Source organism: Triturus cristatus, chromosome 3_1, assembly GCF_964204655.1.
Source record: "Triturus cristatus chromosome 3_1, aTriCri1.1, whole genome shotgun sequence".
Lineage (NCBI taxonomy): Eukaryota > Metazoa > Chordata > Amphibia > Caudata > Salamandridae > Triturus > Triturus cristatus.
In genome coordinates this window covers 856,097,400-856,121,929 of record NC_140583.1, presented here as the reverse complement: position 1 = coordinate 856,121,929, position 24,530 = coordinate 856,097,400, and the positions used below count along the sequence as shown (strand labels likewise).

The following is a 24,530-nucleotide window of genomic DNA, read 5'->3' as shown; positions in this document are numbered from 1 at the left end:
ACTGCAGCATTTTGAACCACTTGAAGCTTATGTAATAGGTGTTTAGTAATTCCTAAATACAAACTGTTGCAGTAGTCCAATCTTAAAGTAATACGTGCTAGAACTACTATTTTTCTTGCTGTCAGAGGAGGGTATTCAAAAAATCTCATTATTGGGAAGCAGGTACCAGACACGGATACGACTTGAGAATGAAAGGAAAGTGAGCAATCAAATGTAACATCTAGATTGTGATCCACTTTAACTGGAGGAGGAGGGGGTGAAATATTGTCATGCAACTCCAGCTGAGGAGAAAATACATTGATCATGGACGATATTTAGAAAACAGTTTTTAAAATTGAGCTTAGAGCCAAAAGAGCTCTTCTCTAATGACAAGATCAAATGGGTATCGTCAGCATATGATGTAGACACGATACCAAAAGAGTCAAAAAGAATTATTAAAGGAGATTAGACATTAACAAGGGTCGGGCTTAATGTGGAGCCCATTGGAACCCTGCAGCTCAGGGTTTTTTCTTCTAAGGAGTACTGACCAATAGATATAACATGCCTCCTGTTCTCAAGACTATGCATGTATATATGTGTTTTTGTAGTGCAACTCACTTGAACAGAGGGTATTACATATTTAACCCTCTCACAGGGATAACATTTCATCTGACTTTCCTCCATCTGTAACTTGGTAGCCATTGTGCCTCTTAATCAGAAAAGTTTCATTCAGCCAACGTCTTGTTCCCACATAGTTCACCATACCGTAATTCTTCTTTATAGGCAACAGACGTTCTGTTCTGGCCAAGACCAGAATTCTGTATCCTTGTTTTTTCTGATATCAGCAGGCTCTCTGGGTCTCTTTGAGGACCACCAGCTTGCAAACCTAACAGACCATCTGTCCCAGCTTCTTCTTTCTGTGGACCTACTACATTGTCGTCTGGGCCAAAGTCCCACTTCAACAGGTCAAACTTCAGCTCCACGGTTTCAGTTTCCCCTGAAAGAATGGAAGCCTGCGGCTAAGAAGGTAATCGGATCACGCTGAGGAAGACCATGATATTTCGACAAAAAAGTACCTTGGTAGAAAGTTCTGCAGGAAAGCAAGGTGTGTAGAGGACTGAACGTGAATCTGCGAACAATGACACAGCCACTGCCGCCACCTCCTCCAAGATGTCCCTGCACTACTACAATTACCATCAACTGATCAAAATGGTAAGTAGCTGGGTGCAACTGTTGCCAACTTTGGCTGGGTCTCTGGCCTTGTGAGTAGAAGGATGAGTGGACACTACAGTTGTGGAACCTATTTCCTGCTTAGTCAGCCAAAGGTCACACAGAATCGTGTCTCCCTCGAGAGCCCATGGCATCAGTCATCACTTTAAAACCAGTTGTAAAAGTGAAATAATACTGTCATCAAGTAGGTGTTCCTGCAAAGAATACATAGAAAATTAAGGGTGCTTTGGTTGCACGTGCACGTAGCACATGCCCTCCTATACATGTATGTTAGTTGTGGTTGAAAGACTTCAGTACCAGTGTTAGTTGTGGTTGAAAGACTTCAGTACCAGTTTCAACATACAGTCGAGCCTGCAACATACGGATGAGCCTACGTACAGAAACATACCACTAAATAAATGTGGAATAGAGCTATAGTGTGTGGTTTCAGTGAAGTCAGCGGTGATGTGACCGCTGATGAGGACTGTAATACCACCAAGTATGTCATTGGGCCATCCCATTTCTGATTACATCTGTCTGCATAAGTAATAAAGGATGCTACAGTGTCACTCACTAGTAATATTGGATCCCATAATTAACGGTACAGAGAAAAATTACAGTAACACCTTAAACAAGCAGGTGTTTCTCCAACAGATTGAAGAACCGAGGTTTAACCCAGCGACGTCAGGGGTACGCCTAAGATCTTCGAGTTCACCTGTCTTGGTATACAGAGACACGGAATACTTCTGGATGGCATCAGAGACCAAGTTTATTAGCTGCAGCTAGTAACAGTGATCCTAGAAATACATCACGGTGTAAATTCTCAGAAGACTGCTCATTTTACTAAGGCGCGACGTCTCCTTTTATACCCAATATTCACATTGTAAATGTACACCCACTGCACAAAATTCTAGCCAATAAGGTACATTTTTAAACAAAGTGTCACATAACAAAAACTCAATTTACAGTATCCCAACCCAAAAGTTAATTATTAGGAATGTCCCAAATTCAATCTCCACAAGCCGGACAAACCTATAATTGAAAGCATAACCCATGTAATGAAGAAACATAAAAAAAGAAACGGTAACAGATGCTGAACAAGATAAGGCATGTGCAAGGAAACTAAAAGTTAACGATGTCCTGAACATTGATTGGCAATCTCAGACAAAGATCGATCAGGGAAATTGGCTTTGCGGGGTCAGTTTCAGGTGCAGAGGTCAGTTTCTTACAGTTCATTTCAGAGTCAAAAAGAAACCTAGTTAATGTATACATGAACTAAGAAGGCCAGGCCACTTTATTCGCCAGGCTACCTTCACAGGCCTACGTGAGGGCAACACAAAATGGTGGCACAGAACAAAATGGAGTCAGACTCGAGAATTACAGAACCTCAGACCCTCCTTTTGCCATTACGTAGGCAATAACCTAAGACTCATGTTAATCTGAATCTAGGTCTATGTCGATATTCATTAGGTCATCAAGGTGTTGCTGTAGCATCATCTTATTATTCTCTACTTCTCACGGGACAGGTCTCCGAACACACATAGTAGCACAAAGACTACAAATGGTGGGACCACACTGGATGCAAAGACAACAAGAGAAAAGGATGGTTAAAACCATACCAAGGAATGTCAAAATCTTCCATCCCCATTTGGACAGCAGTCCCCAAAACCATCCCGTCAATGACCAGTCTCCTTCGTCTACATGGATAGACTCAGAGATTTTATACAACCTAGAGATGGTTTGGTACACTGTAGGGGCATTATCTGGTATGTAAACACAGCAACTGGATCCAATCAATTTACATACTCCTCCTCGATCTGCAAGTATGATGTCTAATACCATACTGTTCTGCAAAGTCATAAGGCGGTCCGCTTGAAGCTCAGCTGTAACATTACTAAGAGCACCTGCTGTCTCATTAATAGTAGCTTCAACAACGCGGACAAGCTGTCGAATATGCCTACTATTGATCATAGGACCCCAAAAGGGCAAGAAGCCCTTGAAGAAATCTCCTACTTCATGTGCTGTGGTATCTTCCTTATTGAAGACACCTCTACCATATCTCGTTCTATGATAGTCTGAAGCAGTAGTGTATGTAGGGGGAAGTAGAAATGCCACATAACACGTTCCTGAAAAATCAGGTGGCAACCATGTGTAGGCTCTGTCATGACAAACAAAATATGTGCCTTTAGCTGGCACAAACGGTGGAGAAGTCCGAGATGAATAGACATAGGTTTGAGTACACACACTCTTACCTAGCTGAGCTTTCGGATTCCGACCATTACCTTGAAAACAAAAGTGGCCTCGGTGGGGTACAATCCAAATAGGGGGAGACCTTTTTCGCCTCTCCTTCTCTGTCAAACTGGTACTATATCCAGTCACGTTCCAACCAACGTAAGCCTGCACCTCATCATTAGGGATAGCATTATATGCATCAATATCTCGGATCATAGCTACTATTCCCCTTATTAAGGCACTATTGCTCGAGTTATCTTTAAGGGAACGTAAGGGGCGTACCTCATTTGCATAGATAAACATGGTCTGAAAAGCCCACACAGACCCATTAAAAGAAAAAGGCAAAACCAAATATGGCATACCTTTATCTGTCGTATGAGGCATAAGACCACAAACCCAACAATTAGTGGTATTTACTACTAACTGATGCTGATGCAACAACTGTATAAACAAGTTGTTGACAAATTCTGATCTCCTTGTCTGTTCATGTTCAGGCAACGTATAAAACTGGTGCAAAGAAACAGTAGTGAAAGAAAGCATAGGTTGGGAGGTGGGTGCAGATGTCTGTTGTGTAGCATAGACAGTCCAACCCACACAAGCTAATGTGATACTTAAAAACATCAAAAAGCACAATATTATAAAACATTTGCTATGTATCAATGTACAAAATCTTGTCTTAAGATCTATTCTCTCAACATCTCTTTCAGTTACAACAGACTCCATCCTCTAACGTGCTGCTCGCGGCAATTTTCCTTCTTCACTCAAGTGTGCGTCCAGGCGTCCTAGACGTCCCTAGAACCGCAGACCTTTCGTCAATACGCGGGCCACCCCTTAAGTTCTTATACCGCGACCCTGCAGCTGAACCTGGATGGTGGTTCGAAAAAGAAAAAGAGTCTCTTGTCTGAAAGAGTGTAATTCACAAAAAAATTCAAATTTTATTTGTCCTTTTTAGACCTTAAGTTGTAGCGTTCTTTACCAGGCACAGTTTGATCCTGACAGAGTGTCTCTGGGTGCGTAGTATCAAGTCTCAAACACGGCGGCACAGCTTCTTGCAAGACTTTATCATCCGCACGTTCTGACTGAGTCCATTCCAGATGTGCATCGCTAAAAGGTACAAATCTCGGAACCCTTTCACTCTCGGAATCAGCAACACCTTCCCGGACCCACTTATCGTACGGTAAGGGCAAAGGTATCTTCTTACAATGGGTACCATGTACCCAGTTTTTCTTGCCGAACACCTTAATAGCAGTCCGAGTTGATAACAGGATTTGGTATGGACCGGTCCATCTTGGTTCCAAGTTCTTTGACCTCTGGAAATTCTTGGTTAGAACCCAGTCGCCAGGTTGAATCGTGTGGCCTGCGTCTACAGAAACTGAAGGCAAAGTGTCATGGACCTGTTGGTGAAGAACACGCAATTTAGCAGTCAAATCATGTAAGTAGTCAACCAACATAGGGTACTCGATATCACTGTACTTCTTAGGCCTCGGCACACCCCAGACATTCGCCGGGCGTCCAAAAACAATCTCGTATGGGCTAAGTCCCACGCGAGAATGTACTGTCGTTCTCGTGGACAAAAGTTCCAATGGTAAGGCATCGGGCCATGTAAGACCAGAGCTCGCTTGCACCTTGGCCAACTTCAGCTTCAGAGTGCCATTATAGCACTCGACCAGGCCTGCTGACTGGGGGTGATTCGCAGCGCGAAATTTCTGTTTAATACCCAGACCCGCACATACTTTCTTCATAATCTGACCCACGAATTCACTTCCATTATCACTCCATACCATCCTCGGCAAGCCATATCTGGGAAAGAATTCTTTAAGCAAAACCTTGGCTGTAGACAAGGCAGTATTATCCTTTAGGGGGTAGGCCTCTATCCATCTGGAAAAGGCACAAACAACCACAAGGACATACTTCAAGTTATTGCATCTTTCCATATGAATATAGTCTATCTGCAGCACCTCGAACGGATACGTTGGAGGAGCAAAATGACCCGCTGGAGTTGGGGTTCCCTTTCCAGGATTATGCATCAAGCAAATCATGCAGTGTTTAACCAAATTCTCAGCACACTTAGGAATTCCACCATTCTGCCATACCGGAGCCAACAACTTACATATCCCTTTTGAACTAATGTGAGCCAACCCATGAGCCATAGTAACCACCGGAAGCACATATGCATCCGGCAACAACCATCGCTGGTGCTCTGACAACTCAACCCAACAGCCTGTTGAATCCAACATTCCCGTACTCTCTCTCCACATACTCAATTCTTTCTCAGTAGTTTCTGCCTGAATCATCTTCACACTTTCTGTTGTATCTTCACACATTCCTCCTTCCACAACCCATCTGGCAGGACCTGCAACATACATCCGACTCGTCACATCTTTCGCCGTTTCTCTCGCTACTTCATCTGCAAACGCATTCCCTTGACCCACATCATCCGTAACCTTCTTATGCGCACTACACTTCACTATCGCAATTTGGGTCGGCAAAGTAAGTGATTCAAGAAGTTCACTCACTAATTGTCCATGCTGAATTTTCGTACCATGGGAAGTAAGAAATCCTCTCTCTTTCCACAAGCGACCAAAACTGTGAGCCACGCCAAATGCGTATTGGCTATCAGTATAAACATTCACTCTCTTTCCTTTTGACAACACACACGCTCTAGTCAATGCTATCAACTCCGCTGCTTGCGCTGAATTCTGTGCAATACGTGCTGTTTCAACAATCGTGTGCAAAGTTGTGACAGCATATGCTGCTGTCGTCTCTCCATTCGGAAGCTTAAAGCACGAACCATCTACCCATAGGGTACCATCAGGATTCGAAAGAGGAGTATCTTTCAGATCAACTCTACCCTTCGTTTCCTCCTCTGTCCGGAGAAAACAGTCATGCTGTTCCTGAGCATCTGTCTCTACAAAAATCGGCAACAATGTAGCTGGATTCAATGTGTTGCACCGCTTGATGTGCACATGGCTAGCCAAAAGCGTCAACTCATAACCTGACAATCGCGCACTGGTAAAATGTTGAGTCTTCGTTCTATTCAATAGGGTATCCACTGCATGTGGGACCGTCACAATCAATGTATTATCCAATACCAAACCAGCAGACTGTCGGATAGAAACAGCCGCTGCCGCTGTAGCTCTTAGACAACTAGGCAACGCCCTAGCTACCGGATCTAAAGTAGCTGAAAAATACGCACATGGGTGCTGCTTGTCTCCAAATTGTTGCGTCAACACTGACAACGCACAACCTTCTCTCTCGTGTACATAAAGTGTAAAAGGTTTACTGTAGTCGGGGGTACCCAACACCGGAGCAGAACACAATGCATCACGCAATTCGGAAAAACTCTTCTGACATTCGTCAGACCAAGGAAGAGGGTGTGGTGTGTCCTTAAGAGTAAGTGCCAACAAAGGTTTCGCTAGCAAAGAAAAATTCGGAATCCACTGTCTACAATACGAGGTGATACCTAAGAAGGCACGCACCTCTCTCTGTGTGCATGGCACAGTCATTTGGGCAATCGCTTGAATACGCTCTGGGGTCAATCACCTTCCCTCCTTCGACAAGAGATGACCTAAGTAGGTCACTTCTTGGCGGCAATACTGCAACTTCGAAGGTGACACTTTATGATGAAGGTCAGACAGGTGTCGCAACAAAGAAAGAGTAACTTCTTTACAAATCTCTTCATCATCAGCAGCAACCAACAGATCATCAACATACTGGATAAGAGTAACACCAGAAGGCAATGCAAGAGTATCAAGCTGAGTTTTCAAAGCCTGACTGTAAATGGAGGGACTCTCACAATAACCTTGAGGAGCGCGCTTAAACCGGAAACTGCGGCCTCCTAAAAAGAAGCCAAAAATATCCCTACTTTCCTCAGCAATTGGAATACTGAAGAAAGCGTTCTTCAGATCAATAACAGAAAACCAAGCAGCTGAGGCAGGGATCATAGTCAATAAAGCAGTAATGTCCGGGACAACAGGAAACTGTGGCACAACGATCTTATTGACCTCTCGAAGGTCGATCACAAACCGATACACAGGTGGCTGAGAAGAGTCAGTACGCTTAAGGACAGGCAGAACAGGACTGTTGCACACATTACCTCTCGTTTCTTCAACCACACCTTTCTCAACCAAATCATAGATAATCGCTAAAAGAGCTCTTTCGCCATCACTGGAAATTTTGTACTGGGGAATGCGAGGTAATTTAGCATTCAACTTAAGGGTAACAACATTGGGTGGAATCTGCAAGGGACCAACATCATTGGGACCTGTAGCCCAAAGTGTATCAGGGAGAGAACGCAGTTCCAGTGGAAGGCGATCCTTAGACAGATACATCGGGGAAATCACTTTCTTACCCACCGTAAGATGTACTCCCGAAGGAGAACAATGTAATGTCGCATGCAATCTTTTCAACAAGTCCAAACCCAACAGATTCTCGCCACAGCCCGTCGTTAGAATAGGGGAAGCTCCAATTCACAAGGACCAATAGAAAGGGACAAAGGACAAGAAACCGGATTACGAACTGTGGTGCCAGAAAATCCTACTGAAACATTGGTCAAGCCATACAAAGGTGCGCCGGGGAGTTTAGAGTGCATGATAGAACTCTTTGCTGCACCAGTATCCAAAAGAAAAGGTTCTGCCACACCTGATGTAATCACCTCAACATAAGGTCCAATCTGGTCTACTGGAACTGACACTACTCCCTCCCTTTGTCCATGGCTGTCCTAACTATCATTAAAACCAGCACTCTCACTTCCAACATAATAATCATCAGTGTAGTACTGAGCGGACTGGACGGTCGGAACATTCTGTCGGTCAAAATAATTCATAGAATTATGAGGGGAAAAGGAACGTTCATTCTGGGGAAACGTACCACTTCCCCTACCCCTAGGTACTTGTTGGAAACCACCACGACCTCTCAGACCAGACATACCATTCGCACGCTGTAGCAAGATCGGGCAACTATTCTTGAAGTGACCTTCTTCTTTACAATAAGCACACTGATTAGGGCCTAGCGGGAGTCGCGAAGCAAAAGACTCAGGCTTCTGCAACAGTTTCTGAAACTGTGGGGGTTGCTGAAACTGGGAAGGTCGCTGAAACTGACGCTGATTAGGGCGAGGAGGATAAGCCTGCTGCAGAAGAACTTTCGTTATTAATTCTCTAGTCTTCTTCTCTACTTTATCCTTCTCATCTTTATCTCTATTCTCATAGTATTGTGCAGTAGCCAATATCTGAGCCGAAGAAGAAACAGCCCATGAACTCTCAGAGTCCTTTAACTTATTAGAAAGTTCAGGAAGTAAATTAAAAACAAACTTATCTACAAACAACCTCTGACCACCTTCTGTATTCATGTCCTGACCACTATGATCAATGAATGTTTCCTCAAACCTAGTGAAGAAATCAGACACACTCTCGTCTTTCTTTTGTTTGCATGCTGCTAACTTGTCCCAATTCACCCGCAGAGGAGGCATCATAGTTTTCATTAAATTAATAATAATCCTACCAGGTAGTTCTGCAACTAAGGGTTCAGGTTTGGCACCTCCTACCTGCCGACCATCTGCAGCAGTAATATTAACCCACGTATCTCCTAACTCTGGCGCGTGATCCTCGTGACGGATCTTCGCCCACAAAGGTTGAGGAACTACATTATCCATCAACATATCTATGTCAGCTAAATTCATAACACACGCATCAACTGTCTGAGACAACTCCTTATAATAACCAGCAGGATTTTTACGGGGGTCAGGCAAAGTCTGCTTAAGAGCCAGGACCTCAGCTCTCTTCCAAGGGACATGCACCCACACTCGCTGAAAATGAGCTGGTGCAGCCGCAATACCATGAGCGGCATCAGCCACAACTGCCTCTCTCCATACAGGGGGAACCTCCCTCATAGGATACTGCTTCACTTTTCTCCTAATAGAAGGGTCAGGTTCGAACAATGACTGAGGTGGAAGTCTAGACCTAAAAGTGAGTAGTGTCTCTACCGCTTCCTCAACATCGGAACCCACTATCGTCCCTTTAGCAAATTCAGACTGAACATTAAGCAATTCCAGTGGAATTGAACCCAACTCATTATCTTCCCACTCCTGACAAAGGCAGGTACACATGACATCAAAAACATACCTTTGTTTTGGTGCCTCCCACTGTAGGAAGATATCCATAACCACTTGTGGACTGTACTTGGAGGTATTCGAAACCCATCTACGAGCAAGGAGATCTAACACTGCCCGCTCTTCGGGACCAGGGAGCTGACTACGTCTCTGCTTACGTTCAGAAACAGGGGTCATATTCAGTGACCCAAAGAAAGGAGACAAAAGACTAGTGACAGTCTCAGTCATTCGTTGCCGAGCAGAAGGAGAAGAAGTTGACATGAGGACAGCTGACAAAGTTTTTTGAGGTGACAGAGACGTAGGGACAGAAATAAGAGAAGTCGAGGATAAAGGAGTGTAAGGCAAAGAAGTTTGAGGCAAGGCTGGTGGCAAGGCTGGCGGCCCTGGAGGGGGCTGCGCCGGGGGAGGAAGAACCACCTGTGAAGCAACGGGTGGCTGAACTACAACAGGGGGTTGAACGACAACAAGGGGTGCAACAACAGGAGGTAACGGAGGTGCAGTAGCACCCTGCACATAAGGGGGTGGTAATCTCAGTAAATGTGACATCAAAGGATCCTTTTCAGGGTCTACAGTCACATTTGAAAGGGGAGGTGGCAAAGCCGGGTAACATTTGTCAATGGCCATGCAATGTTGTCTATCTGACACTTCAATCGCACGATCTTCTTCATCTTCCTTAAACTGCCTAGCAGCTTGCATTACCGATAAATTCCTTTCCTTCCTATCTCTCTTAGCTTGCTTAATTTCTCGCTGTTTGGCTTCCTTACGCCAAAGGCGGAAAGAGTCAAACATCGCCGGCTGGGCTTTCTTCTTAAATAGTGCAACTTCTAGGTTATCTAAAACATCTGATTCAAAACTACCATGTTGGGGCCATCGTAAAACACCATCTTTCCTTGTATAACAGACCCATACTTCATTAAAGGTAATGGGACCTACACCATGCTTTGAATAGAGCTCATAAGTTGGAGTTCCAACCGGAGGTATCGAACACGAGTCCTCCAATCGGGAATCCCTATTACAACTACAACAAAACCATTTGCTAAAACCAGGCATCTTTTAGCTCACTAGTCTTGCTTCAAACTTCAAGGGGTTATCAAAAATTATACACTCGCAAATATACGAACCCCCCGGCTTCGACTATTGCAATGGCCGAATCAAAGCCAAGAAACAAAACAAAGTCGTGGGAGCGACCCACTTATACTTAACCAAAATGTCTGTCACGCCACCAGAAGACCGTCTAACGTCTCGCCTTACAAATCATCACAAGAGGGTCCAAGACAGGGCGACAGTCAGGGCAGCAGTCCTTCGCAGCCGTCGGAAAGGGGAAGCCTCGCAGAAAAAAACCTTCGGTCCATGTCGACATGCAGGGGTCGATGAAGTGGCGGCCGTCCTCAAGAATTTCCTCACGGGGCTCCTCACAATCTTCGGGCTTGGACCAGTACCGCTGAAGTCGCCCCACATTGGGCCCCAGTTGAAGAACCGGGGTTTAACCCAGCGGCGTCAGGGGCACGCCTAAGATCTTCGAGTTCACCTGTCTTGGTATACAGAGACACGGAATACTTCTGGATGGCATCAGAGACCAAGTTTATTAGCTGCAGCTAGTAACAGTGATCCTAGAAATACATCACGGTGTAAATTCTCAGGAGACTGCTCATTTTACTAAGGCGAGACGTCTCCTTTTTTACCCAATATTCACATTATAAATGTACACCCACTGCACAAAATTATAGCCAATAAGGTACATTTTTAAACAAAGTGTCACATAACAAAAACTCAATTTACAGTATCCCAACCCAAAAGTTAATTATTAGGAATGTCCCAAATTCAATCTCCACAAGCCGGACAAACCTATAATTGAAAGCATAACCCATGTAATGAAGAAACATAAAAAAAGAAACGGTAACAGATGCTGAACAAGATAAGGCATGTGCAAGGAAACTAAAAGTTAACGATGTCCTGAACATTGATTGGCAATCTCAGACAAAGATCGATCAGGGAAATTGGCTTTGCGGGGTCAGTTTCAGGTGCAGAGGCCAGTTTCTTACAGTTCATTTCAGAGTCAAAAAGAAACCTAGTTAATGTATACATGAACTAAGAAGGCCAGGCCACTTTATTCGCCAGGCTACCTTCACAGGCCTACGTGAGGGCAACACAAAATGGTGGCACAGAACAAAATGGAGTCAGACTCGAGAATTACAGAACCTCAGACCCTCCTTTTGCCATTACGTAGGCAATAACCTAAGACTCATGTTAATCTGAATCTAGGTCTATGTCAATATTCATTAGGTCATCAAGGTGTTGCTGTAGCATCATCTTATTATTCTCTACTTCTCACGGGACAGGTCTCCGAACACACATAGTAGCACAAAGACTACAAATGGTGGGACCACACTGGATGCAAAGACAACAAGAGAAAAGGATGGTTAAAACCATACCAAGGAATGTCAAAATCTTCCATCCCCATTTGGACAGCAGTCCCCAAAACCATCCCGTCAATGACCAGTCTCCTTCGTCTACATGGATAGACTCAGAGATTTTATACAACCTAGAGATGGTTTGGTACACTGTAGGGGCATTATCTGGTATGTAAACACAGCAACTGGATCCAATCAATTTACATACTCCTCCTCGATCTGCAAGTATGATGTCTAATACCATACGGTTCTGCAAAGTCATAAGGCGGTTCGCTTGAAGCTCAGCTGTAACATTACTAAGAGCACCTGCTGTCTCATTAATAGTAGCTTCAACAACGCGGACAAGCTGTCGAATATGCCTACTATTGATCATAGGACCCCAAAAGGGCAAGAAGCCCTTGAAGAAATCTCCTACTTCATGTGCTGTGGTATCTTCCTTATTGAAGACACCTCTACCATATCTCGTTCTATGATAGTCTGAAGCAGTAGTGTATGTAGGGGGAAGTAGAAATGCCACATAACACGTTCCTGAAAAATCAGGTGGCAACCATGTGTAGGCTCTGTCATGACAAACAAAATATGTGCCTTTAGCTGGCACAAACGGTGGAGAAGTCCGAGATGAATAGACATAGGTTTGAGTACACACACTCTTACCTAGCTGAGCTTTCGGATTCCGACCATTACCTTGAAAACAAAAGTGGCCTCGGTGGGGTACAATCCAAATAGGGGGAGACCTTTTTCGCCTCTCCTTCTCTGTCAAACTGGTACTATATCCAGTCACGTTCCAACCAACGTAAGCCTGCACCTCATCATTAGGGATAGCATTATATGCATCAATATCTCGGATCATAGCTACTATTCCCCTTATTAAGGCACTATTGCTCGAGTTATCTTTAAGGAAACGTAAGGGGCGTACCTCATTTGCATAGATAAACATGGTCTGAAAAGCCCACACAGACCCATTAAAAGAAAAAGGCAAAACCAAATATGGCATACCTTTATCTGTCGTATGAGGCATAAGACCACAAACCCAACAATTAGTGGTATTTACTACTAACTGATGCTGATGCAACAACTGTATAAACAAGTTGTTGACAAATTCTGATCTCCTTGTCTGTTCATGTTCAGGCAACGTATAAAACTGGTGCAAAGAAACAGTAGTGAAAGAAAGCATAGGTTGGGAGGTGGGTGCAGATGTCTGTTGTGTAGCATAGACAGTCCAACCCACACAAGCTAATGTGATACTTAAAAACATCAAAAAGCACAATATTATAAAACATTTGCTATGTATCAATGTACAAAATCTTGTCTTAAGATCTATTCTCTCAACATCTCTTTCAGTTACAACAGACTCCATCCTCTAACGTGCTGCTCGCGGCAATTTTCCTTCTTCACTCAAGTGTGCGTCCAGGCGTCCTAGACGTCCCTAGAACCGCAGACCTTTCGTCAATACGCGGGCCACCCCTTAAGTTCTTATACCGCGACCCTGCAGCTGAACCTGGATGGTGGTTCGAAAAAGAAAAAGAGTCTCTTGTCTGAAAGAGTGTAATTCACAAAAAAATTCAAATTTTATTTGTCCTTTTTAGACCTTAAGTTGTAGCGTTCTTTACCAGGCACAGTTTGATCCTGACAGAGTGTCTCTGGGTGCGTAGTATCAAGTCTCAAACACGGCGGCACAGCTTCTTGCAAGACTTTATCATCCGCACGTTCTGACTGAGTCCATTCCAGATGTGCATCGCTAAAAGGTACAAATCTCGGAACCCTTTCACTCTCGGAATCAGCAACACCTTCCCGGACCCACTTATCGTACGGTAAGGGCAAAGGTATCTTCTTACAATGGGTACCATGTACCCAGTTTTTCTTGCCGAACACCTTAATAGCAGTCCGAGTTGATAACAGGATTTGGTATGGACCGGTCCATCTTGGTTCCAAGTTCTTTGACCTCTGGAAATTCTTGGTTAGAACCCAGTCGCCAGGTTGAATCGTGTGGCCTGCGTCTACAGAAACTGAAGGCAAAGTGTCATGGACCTGTTGGTGAAGAACACGCAATTTAGCAGTCAAATCATGTAAGTAGTCAACCAACATAGGGTACTCGATATCACTGTACTTCTTAGGCCTCGGCACACCCCAGACATTCGCCGGGCGTCCAAAAACAATCTCGTATGGGCTAAGTCCCACGCGAGAATGTACTGTCGTTCTCGTGGACAAAAGTTCCAATGGTAAGGCATCGGGCCATGTAAGACCAGAGCTCGCTTGCACCTTGGCCAACTTCAGCTTCAGAGTGCCATTATAGCACTCGACCAGGCCTGCTGACTGGGGGTGATTCGCAGCGCGAAATTTCTGTTTAATACCCAGACCCGCACATACTTTCTTCATAATCTGACCCACGAATTCACTTCCATTATCACTCCATACCATCCTCGGCAAGCCATATCTGGGAAAGAATTCTTTAAGCAAAACCTTGGCTGTAGACAAGGCAGTATTATCCTTTAGGGGGTAGGCCTCTATCCATCTGGAAAAGGCACAAACAACCACAAGGACATACTTCAAGTTATTGCATCTTTCCATATGAATATAGTCTATCTGCAGCACCTCGAACGGATACGTTGGAGGAGCAAAATGACCCGCTGGAGTTGGGGTTCCCTTTCCAGGATTATGCATCAAGCAAATCATGCAGTGTTTAACCAAATTCTCAGCACACTTAGGAATTCCACCATTCTGCCATACCGGAGCCAACAACTTACATATCCCTTTTGAACTAATGTGAGCCAACCCATGAGCCATAGTAACCACCGGAAGCACATATGCATCCGGCAACAACCATCGCTGGTGCTCTGACAACTCAACCCAACAGCCTGTTGAATCCAACATTCCCGTACTCTCTCTCCACATACTCAATTCTTTCTCAGTAGTTTCTGCCTGAATCATCTTCACACTTTCTGTTGTATCTTCACACATTCCTCCTTCCACAACCCATCTGGCAGGACCTGCAACATACATCCGACTCGTCACATCTTTCGCCGTTTCTCTCGCTACTTCATCTGCAAACGCATTCCCTTGACCCACATCATCCGTAACCTTCTTATGCGCACTACACTTCACTATCGCAATTTGGGTCGGCAAAGTAAGTGATTCAAGAAGTTCACTCACTAATTGTCCATGCTGAATTTTCGTACCATGGGAAGTAAGAAATCCTCTCTCTTTCCACAAGCGACCAAAACTGTGAGCCACGCCAAATGCGTATTGGCTATCAGTATAAACATTCACTCTCTTTCCTTTTGACAACACACACGCTCTAGTCAATGCTATCAACTCCGCTGCTTGCGCTGAATTCTGTGCAATACGTGCTGTTTCAACAATCGTGTGCAAAGTTGTGACAGCATATGCTGCTGTCGTCTCTCCATTCGGAAGCTTAAAGCACGAACCATCTACCCATAGGGTACCATCAGGATTCGAAAGAGGAGTATCTTTCAGATCAACTCTACCCTTCGTTTCCTCCTCTGTCCGGAGAAAACAGTCATGCTGTTCCTGAGCATCTGTCTCTACAAAAATCGGCAACAATGTAGCTGGATTCAATGTGTTGCACCGCTTGATGTGCACATGGCTAGCCAAAAGCGTCAACTCATAACCTGACAATCGCGCACTGGTAAAATGTTGAGTCTTCGTTCTATTCAATAGGGTATCCACTGCATGTGGGACCGTCACAATCAATGTATTATCCAATACCAAACCAGCAGACTGTCGGATAGAAACAGCCGCTGCCGCTGTAGCTCTTAGACAACTAGGCAACGCCCTAGCTACCGGATCTAAAGTAGCTGAAAAATACGCACATGGGCGCTGCTTGTCTCCAAATTGTTGCGTCAACACTGACAACGCACAACCTTCTCTCTCGTGTACATAAAGTGTAAAAGGTTTACTGTAGTCGGGGGTACCCAACACCGGAGCAGAACACAATGCATCACGCAATTCGGAAAAACTCTTCTGACATTCGTCAGACCAAGGAAGAGGGTGTGGTGTGTCCTTAAGAGTAAGTGCCAACAAAGGTTTCGCTAGCAAAGAAAAATTCGGAATCCACTGTCTACAATACGAGGTGATACCTAAGAAGGCACGCACCTCTCTCTGTGTGCATGGCATAGTCATTTGGGCAATCGCTTGAATACGCTCTGGGGTCAATCACCTTCCCTCCTTCGACAAGAGATGACCTAAGTAGGTCACTTCTTGGCGGCAATACTGCAACTTCGAAGGTGACACTTTATGATGAAGGTCAGACAGGTGTCGCAACAAAGAAAGAGTAACTTCTTTACAAATCTCTTCATCATCAGCAGCAACCAACAGATCATCAACATACTGGATAAGAGTAACACCAGATGGCAATGCAAGAGTATCAAGCTGAGTTTTCAAAGCCTGACTGTAAATGGAGGGACTCTCACAATAACCTTGAGGAGCGCGCTTAAACCGGAAACTGCGGCCTCCTAAAGAGAAGCCAAAAATATCCCTACTTTCCTCAGCAATTGGAATACTGAAGAAAGCGTTCTTCAGATCAATAACAGAAAACCAAGCAGCTGAGGCAGGGATCATAGTCAATAAAGCAGTAATGTCCGGGACAACAGGAAACTGTGGCACAACGATCTTATTGACCTCTCGAAGGTCGATCACAAACCGATACACAGGTGGCTGAGAAGAGTCAGTACGCTTAAGGACAGGCAGAACAGGACTGTTGCACACATTACCTCTCGTTTCTTCAACCACACCTTTCTCAACCAAATCATAGATAATCGCTAAAAGAGCTCTTTCGCCATCACTGGAAATTTTGTACTGGGGAATGCGAGGTAATTTAGCATTCAACTTAAGGGTAACAACATTGGGTGGAATCTGCAAGGGACCAACATCATTGGGACCTGTAGCCCAAAGTGTATCAGGGAGAGAACGCAGTTCCAGTGGAAGGCGATCCTTAGACAGATACATCGGGGAAATCACTTTCTTACCCACCGTAAGATGTACTCCCGAAGGAGAACAATGTAATGTCGCATGCAATCTTTTCAACAAGTCCAAACCCAACAGATTCTCGCCACAGCCCGTCGTTAGAATAGGGGAAGCTCCAATTCACAAGGACCAATAGAAAGGGACAAAGGACAAGAAACCGGATTACGAACTGTGGCGCCAGAAAATCCTACTGAAACATTGGTCAAGCCATACAAAGGTGCGCCGGGGAGTTTAGAGTGCATGATAGAACTCTTTGCTGCACCAGTATCCAAAAGAAAAGGTTCTGCCACACCTGATGTAATCACCTCAACATAAGGTCCAATCTGGTCTACTGGAACTGACACTACTCCCTCCCTTTGTCCATGGCTGTCCTAACTATCATTAAAACCAGCACTCTCACTTCCAACATAATAATCATCAGTGTAGTACTGAGCGGACTGGACGGTCGGAACATTCTGTCGGTCAAAATAATTCATAGAATTATGAGGGGAAAAGGAACGTTCATTCTGGGGAAACGTACCACTTCCCCTACCCCTAGGTACTTGTTGGAAACCACCACGACCTCTCAGACCAGACATACCATTCGCACGCTGTAGCAAGATCGGGCAACTATTCTTGAAGTGACCTTCTTCTTTACAATAAGCACACTGATTAGGGCCTAGCGGGAGTCGCGAAGCAAAAGACTCAGGCTTCTGCAACAGTTTCTGAAACTGTGGGGGTTGCTGAAACTGGGAAGGTCGCTGAAACTGACGCTGATTAGGGCGAGGAGGATAAGCCTGCTGCAGAAGAACTTTCGTTATTAATTCTCTAGTCTTCTTCTCTACTTTATCCTTCTCATCTTTATCTCTATTCTCATAGTATTGTGCAGTAGCCAATATCTGAGCCGAAGAAGAAACAGCCCATGAACTCTCAGAGTCCTTTAACTTATTAGAAAGTTCAGGAAGTAAATTAAAAACAAACTTATCTACAAACAACCTCTGACCACCTTCTGTATTCATGTCCTGACCACTATGATCAATGAATGTTTCCTCAAACCTAGTGAAGAAATCAGACACACTCTCGTCTTTCTTTTGTTTGCATGCTGCTAACTTGTCCCAATTCACCCGCAGAGGAGGCATCATAGTTTTCATTAAATTAATAATAATCCTACCAGGTAGTTCTGCAACTAAGGGTTCAGGTTTGGCACCTCCTACCTGCCGACCATCTGCAGCAGTAATATTAACCCACGTATCTCCTAACTCTGGCGCGTGATCCTCGTGACGGATCTTCGCCCACAAAGGTTGAGGAACTACATTATCCATCAACATATCTATGTCAGCTAAATTCATAACACACGCATCAACTGTCTGAGACAACTCCTTATAATAACCAGCAGGATTTTTACGGGGGTCAGGCAAAGTCTGCTTAAGAGCCAGGACCTCAGCTCTCTTCCAAGGGACATGCACCCACACTCGCTGAAAATGAGCTGGTGCAGCCGCAATACCATGAGCGGCATCAGCCACAACTGCCTCTCTCCATACAGGGGGAACCTCCCTCATAGGATACTGCTTCACTTTTCTCCTAATAGAAGGGTCAGGTTCGAACAATGACTGAGGTGGAAGTCTAGACCTAAAAGTGAGTAGTGTCTCTACCGCTTCCTCAACATCGGAACCCACTATCGTCCCTTTAGCAAATTCAGACTGAACATTAAGCAATTCCAGTGGAATTGAACCCAACTCATTATCTTCCCACTCCTGACAAAGGCAGGTACACATGACATCAAAAACATACCTTTGTTTTGGTGCCTCCCACTGTAGGAAGATATCCATAACCACTTGTGGACTGTACTTGGAGGTATTCGAAACCCATCTACGAGCAAGGAGATCTAACACTGCCCGCTCTTCGGGACCAGGGAGCTGACTACGTCTCTGCTTACGTTCAGAAACAGGGGTCATATTCAGTGACCCAAAGAAAGGAGACAAAAGACTAGTGACAGTCTCAGTCATTCGTTGCCGAGCAGAAGGAGAAGAAGTTGACATGAGGACAGCTGACAAAGTTTTTTGAGGTGACAGAGACGTAGGGACAGAAATAAGAGAAGTCGAGGATAAAGGAGTGTAAGGCAAAGAAGTTTGAGGCAAGGCTGGTGGCAAGGCTGGCGGCCCTGGAGGGGGCTGCGCCGGGGGAGGAAGAACCACCTGTGAAGCAACGGGTGGCTGAACTACAACAGGGGGTTGAACGACAACAAGGGGTGCAACAACAGGAGGTAACGGAGGTGCAGTAGCACCCTGCACATAAGGGGGTGGTAATCTCAGTAAATGTGACATCAAAGGATCCTTTTCAGGGTCTACAGTCACATTTGAAAGGGGAGGTGGCAAAGCCGGGTAACATTTGTCAATGGCCATGCAATGTTGTCTATCTGACACTTCAATCGCACGATCTTCTTCATCTTCCTTAAACTGCCTAGCAGCTTGCATTACCGATAAATTCCTTTCCTTCCTATCTCTCTTAGCTTGCTTAATTTCTCGCTGTTTGGCTTCCTTACGCCAAAGGCGGAAAGAGTCAAACATCGCCGGCTGGGCTTTCTTCTTAAATAGTGCAACTTCTAGGTTATCTAAAACATCTGATTCAAAACTACCATGTTGGGGCCATCGTAAAACACCATCTTTCCTTGTATAACAGACCCATACTTCATTAAAGGTAATGGGACCTACACCATGCTTTGAATAGAGCTCATAAGTTGGAGTTCCAACCGGAGGTATCGGACACGAGTCCTCCAATCGGGAATCCCTATTACAACTACAACAAAACCATTTGCTAAAACCAGGCATCTTTTAGCTCACTAGTCTTGCTTCAAACTTCAAGGGGTTATCAAAAATTATACACTCGCAAATATACGAACCCCCCGGCTTCGACTATTGCAATGGCCGAATCAAAGCCAAGAAACAAAACAAAGTCGTGGGAGCGACCCACTTATACTTAACCAAAATGTCTGTCACGCCACCAGAAGACCGTCTAACGTCTCGCCTTACAAATCATCACAAGAGGGTCCAAGACAGGGCGACAGTCAGGGCAGCAGTCCTTCGCAGCCGTCGGAAAGGGGAAGCCTCGCAGAAAAAAACCTTCGGTCCATGTCGACATGCAGGGGTCGATGAAGTGGCGGCCGTCCTCAAGAATTTCCTCACGGGGCTCCTCACAATCTTCGGGCTTGGACCAGTACCGCTGAAGTCGCCCCACATTGGGCCCCAGTTGAAGAACCGGGGTTTAACCCAGCGGCGTCAGGGGCACGCCTAAGATCTTCGAGTTCACCTGTCTTGGTATACAGAGACACGGAATACTTCTGGATGGCATCAGAGACCAAGTTTATTAGCTGCAGCTAGTAACAGTGATCCTAGAAATACATCACGGTGTAAATTCTCAGGAGACTGCTCATTTTACTAAGGCGAGACGTCTCCTTTTTTACCCAATATTCACATTATAAATGTACACCCACTGCACAAAATTATAGCCAATAAGGTACATTTTTAAACAAAGTGTCACATAACAAAAACTCAATTTACAGTATCCCAACCCAAAAGTTAATTATTAGGAATGTCCCAAATTCAATCTCCACAAGCCGGACAAACCTATAATTGAAAGCATAACCCATGTAATGAAGAAACATAAAAAAAGAAACGGTAACAGATGCTGAACAAGATAAGGCATGTGCAAGGAAACTAAAAGTTAACGATGTCCTGAACATTGATTGGCAATCTCAGACAAAGATCGATCAGGGAAATTGGCTTTGCGGGGTCAGTTTCAGGTGCAGAGGCCAGTTTCTTACAGTTCATTTCAGAGTCAAAAAGAAACCTAGTTAATGTATACATGAACTAAGAAGGCCAGGCCACTTTATTCGCCAGGCTACCTTCACAGGCCTACGTGAGGGCAACACAAAATGGTGGCACAGAACAAAATGGAGTCAGACTCGAGAATTACAGAACCTCAGACCCTCCTTTTGCCATTACGTAGGCAATAACCTAAGACTCATGTTAATCTGAATCTAGGTCTATGTCGATATTCATTAGGTCATCAAGGTGTTGCTGTAGCATCATCTTATTATTCTCTACTTCTCACGGGACAGGTCTCCGAACACACATAGTAGCACAAAGACTACAAATGGTGGGACCACACTGGATGCAAAGACAACAAGAGAAAAGGATGGTTAAAACCATACCAAGGAATGTCAAAATCTTCCATCCCCATTTGGACAGCAGTCCCCAAAACCATCCCGTCAATGACCAGTCTCCTTCGTCTACATGGATAGACTCAGAGATTTTATACAACCTAGAGATGGTTTGGTACACTGTAGGGGCATTATCTGGTATGTAAACACAGCAACTGGATCCAATCAATTTACATACTCCTCCTCGATCTGCAAGTATGATGTCTAATACCATATGGTTCTGCAAAGTCATAAGGCGGTCCGCTTGAAGCTCAGCTGTAACATTACTAAGAGCACCTGCTGTCTCATTAATAGTAGCTTCAACAACGCGGACAAGCTGTCGAATATGCCTACTATTGATCATAGGACCCCAAAAGGGCAAGAAGCCCTTGAAGAAATCTCCTACTTCATGTGCTGTGGTATCTTCCTTATTGAAGACACCTCTACCATATCTCGTTCTATGATAGTCTGAAGCAGTAGTGTATGTAGGGGGAAGTAGAAATGCCACATAACACGTTCCTGAAAAATCAGGTGGCAACCATGTGTAGGCTCTGTCATGACAAACAAAATATGTGCCTTTAGCTGGCACAAACGGTGGAGAAGTCCGAGATGAATAGACATAGGTTTGAGTACACACACTCTTACCTAGCTGAGCTTTCGGATTCCGACCATTACCTTGAAAACAAAAGTGGCCTCGGTGGGGTACAATCCAAATAGGGGGAGACCTTTTTCGCCTCTCCTTCTCTGTCAAACTGGTACTATATCCAGTCACGTTCCAACCAACGTAAGCCTGCACCTCATCATTAGGGATAGCATTATATGCATCAATATCTCGGATCATAGCTACTATTCCCCTTATTAAGGCACTATTGCTCGAGTTATCTTTAAGGAAACGTAAGGGGCGTACCTCATTTGCATAGATAAACATGGTCTGAAAAGCCCACACAGACCCATTAAAAGAAAAAGGCAAAACCAAATATGGCATACCTTTATCTGTCGTATGAGGCATAAGACCACAAACCCAACAATTAGTGGTATTTACTACTAACTGATGCTGATGCAACAACTGTATAAACAAGTTGTTGACAAATTCTGATCTCCTTGTCTGTTCATGTTCAGGCAACGTATAAAACTGGTGCAAAGAAACAGTAGTGAAAGAAAGCATAGGTTGGGAGGTGGGTGCAGATGTCTGTTGTGTAGCATAGACAGTCCAACCCACACAAGCTAATGTGATACTTAAAAACATCAAAAAGCACAATATTATAAAACATTTGCTATGTATCAATGTACAAAATCTTGTCTTAAGATCTATTCTCTCAACATCTCTTTCAGTTACAACAGACTCCATCCTCTAACGTGCTGCTCGCGGCAATTTTCCTTCTTCACTCAAGTGTGCGTCCAGGCGTCCTAGACGTCCCTAGAACCGCAGACCTTTCGTCAATACGCGGGCCACCCCTTAAGTTCTTATACCGCGACCCTGCAGCTGAACCTGGATGGTGGTTCGAAAAAGAAAAAGAGTCTCTTGTCTGAAAGAGTGTAATTCACAAAAAAATTCAAATTTTATTTGTCCTTTTTAGACCTTAAGTTGTAGCGTTCTTTACCAGGCACAGTTTGATCCTGACAGAGTGTCTCTGGGTGCGTAGTATCAAGTCTCAAACACGGCGGCACAGCTTCTTGCAAGACTTTATCATCCGCACGTTCTGACTGAGTCCATTCCAGATGTGCATCGCTAAAAGGTACAAATCTCGGAACCCTTTCACTCTCGGAATCAGCAACACCTTCCCGGACCCACTTATCGTACGGTAAGGGCAAAGGTATCTTCTTACAATGGGTACCATGTACCCAGTTTTTCTTGCCGAACACCTTAATAGCAGTCCGAGTTGATAACAGGATTTGGTATGGACCGGTCCATCTTGGTTCCAAGTTCTTTGACCTCTGGAAATTCTTGGTTAGAACCCAGTCGCCAGGTTGAATCGTGTGGCCTGCGTCTACAGAAACTGAAGGCAAAGTGTCATGGACCTGTTGGTGAAGAACACGCAATTTAGCAGTCAAATCATGTAAGTAGTCAACCAACATAGGGTACTCGATATCACTGTACTTCTTAGGCCTCGGCACACCCCAGACATTCGCCGGGCGTCCAAAAACAATCTCGTATGGGCTAAGTCCCACGCGAGAATGTACTGTCGTTCTCGTGGACAAAAGTTCCAATGGTAAGGCATCGGGCCATGTAAGACCAGAGCTCGCTTGCACCTTGGCCAACTTCAGCTTCAGAGTGCCATTATAGCACTCGACCAGGCCTGCTGACTGGGGGTGATTCGCAGCGCGAAATTTCTGTTTAATACCCAGACCCGCACATACTTTCTTCATAATCTGACCCACGAATTCACTTCCATTATCACTCCATACCATCCTCGGCAAGCCATATCTGGGAAAGAATTCTTTAAGCAAAACCTTGGCTGTAGACAAGGCAGTATTATCCTTTAGGGGGTAGGCCTCTATCCATCTGGAAAAGGCACAAACAACCACAAGGACATACTTCAAGTTATTGCATCTTTCCATATGAATATAGTCTATCTGCAGCACCTCGAACGGATACGTTGGAGGAGCAAAATGACCCGCTGGAGTTGGGGTTCCCTTTCCAGGATTATGCATCAACCAAATCATGCAGTGTTTAACCAAATTCTCAGCACACTTAGGAATTCCACCATTCTGCCATACCGGAGCCAACAACTTACATATCCCTTTTGAACTAATGTGAGCCAACCCATTAGCCATAGTAACCACCGGAAGCACATATGCATCCGGCAACAACCATCGCTGGTGCTCTGACAACTCAACCCAACAGCCTGTTGAATCCAACATTCCCGTACTCTCTCTCCACATACTCAATTCTTTCTCAGTAGTTTCTGCCTGAATCATCTTCACACTTTCTGTTGTATCTTCACACATTCCTCCTTCCACAACCCATCTGGCAGGACCTGCAACATACATCCGACTCGTCACATCTTTCGCCGTTTCTCTCGCTACTTCATCTGCAAACGCATTCCCTTGACCCACATCATCCGTAACCTTCTTATGCGCACTACACTTCACTATCGCAATTTGGGTCGGCAAAGTAAGTGATTCAAGAAGTTCACTCACTAATTGTCCATGCTGAATTTTCGTACCATGGGAAGTAAGAAATCCTCTCTCTTTCCACAAGCGACCAAAACTGTGAGCCACGCCAAATGCGTATTGGCTATCAGTATAAACATTCACTCTCTTTCCTTTTGACAACACACACGCTCTAGTCAATGCTATCAACTCCGCTGCTTGCGGTGAATTCTGTGCAATACGTGCTGTTTCAACAATCGTGTGCAAAGTTGTGACAGCATATGCTGCTGTCGTCTCTCCATTCGGAAGCTTAAAGCACGAACCATCTACCCATAGGGTA

At 44.7% G+C, this 24,530-nt stretch overlaps 2 protein-coding genes across 3 annotated transcripts in view; one reads left to right on the top strand and one right to left on the bottom strand.

Moving 5' to 3' along the window:
- Window positions 1–24,530, top strand: part of MAP3K20 (mitogen-activated protein kinase kinase kinase 20) — an 839,253-nt gene that overhangs the window by 45,067 nt on the left and 769,656 nt on the right. The gene's annotated exons all lie outside the window — the stretch shown is intronic.
- The window catches only part of LOC146861184 (uncharacterized), a 47,179-nt gene continuing 36,496 nt past the window's right edge, over window positions 13,848–24,530 (bottom strand). Inside the window, exons 2-3 of the mRNA XM_085646214.1 lie at window positions 14,652–15,986; window positions 13,848–14,043 (exon numbers count right to left, since the gene is read on the bottom strand). Coding sequence (XP_085502340.1) covers window positions 14,036–14,043; window positions 14,652–15,986 — 1,343 coding nt within the window. The 3' untranslated portion in view covers window positions 13,848–14,035. The remainder of the gene's footprint in view (window positions 14,044–14,651; window positions 15,987–24,530) is intronic.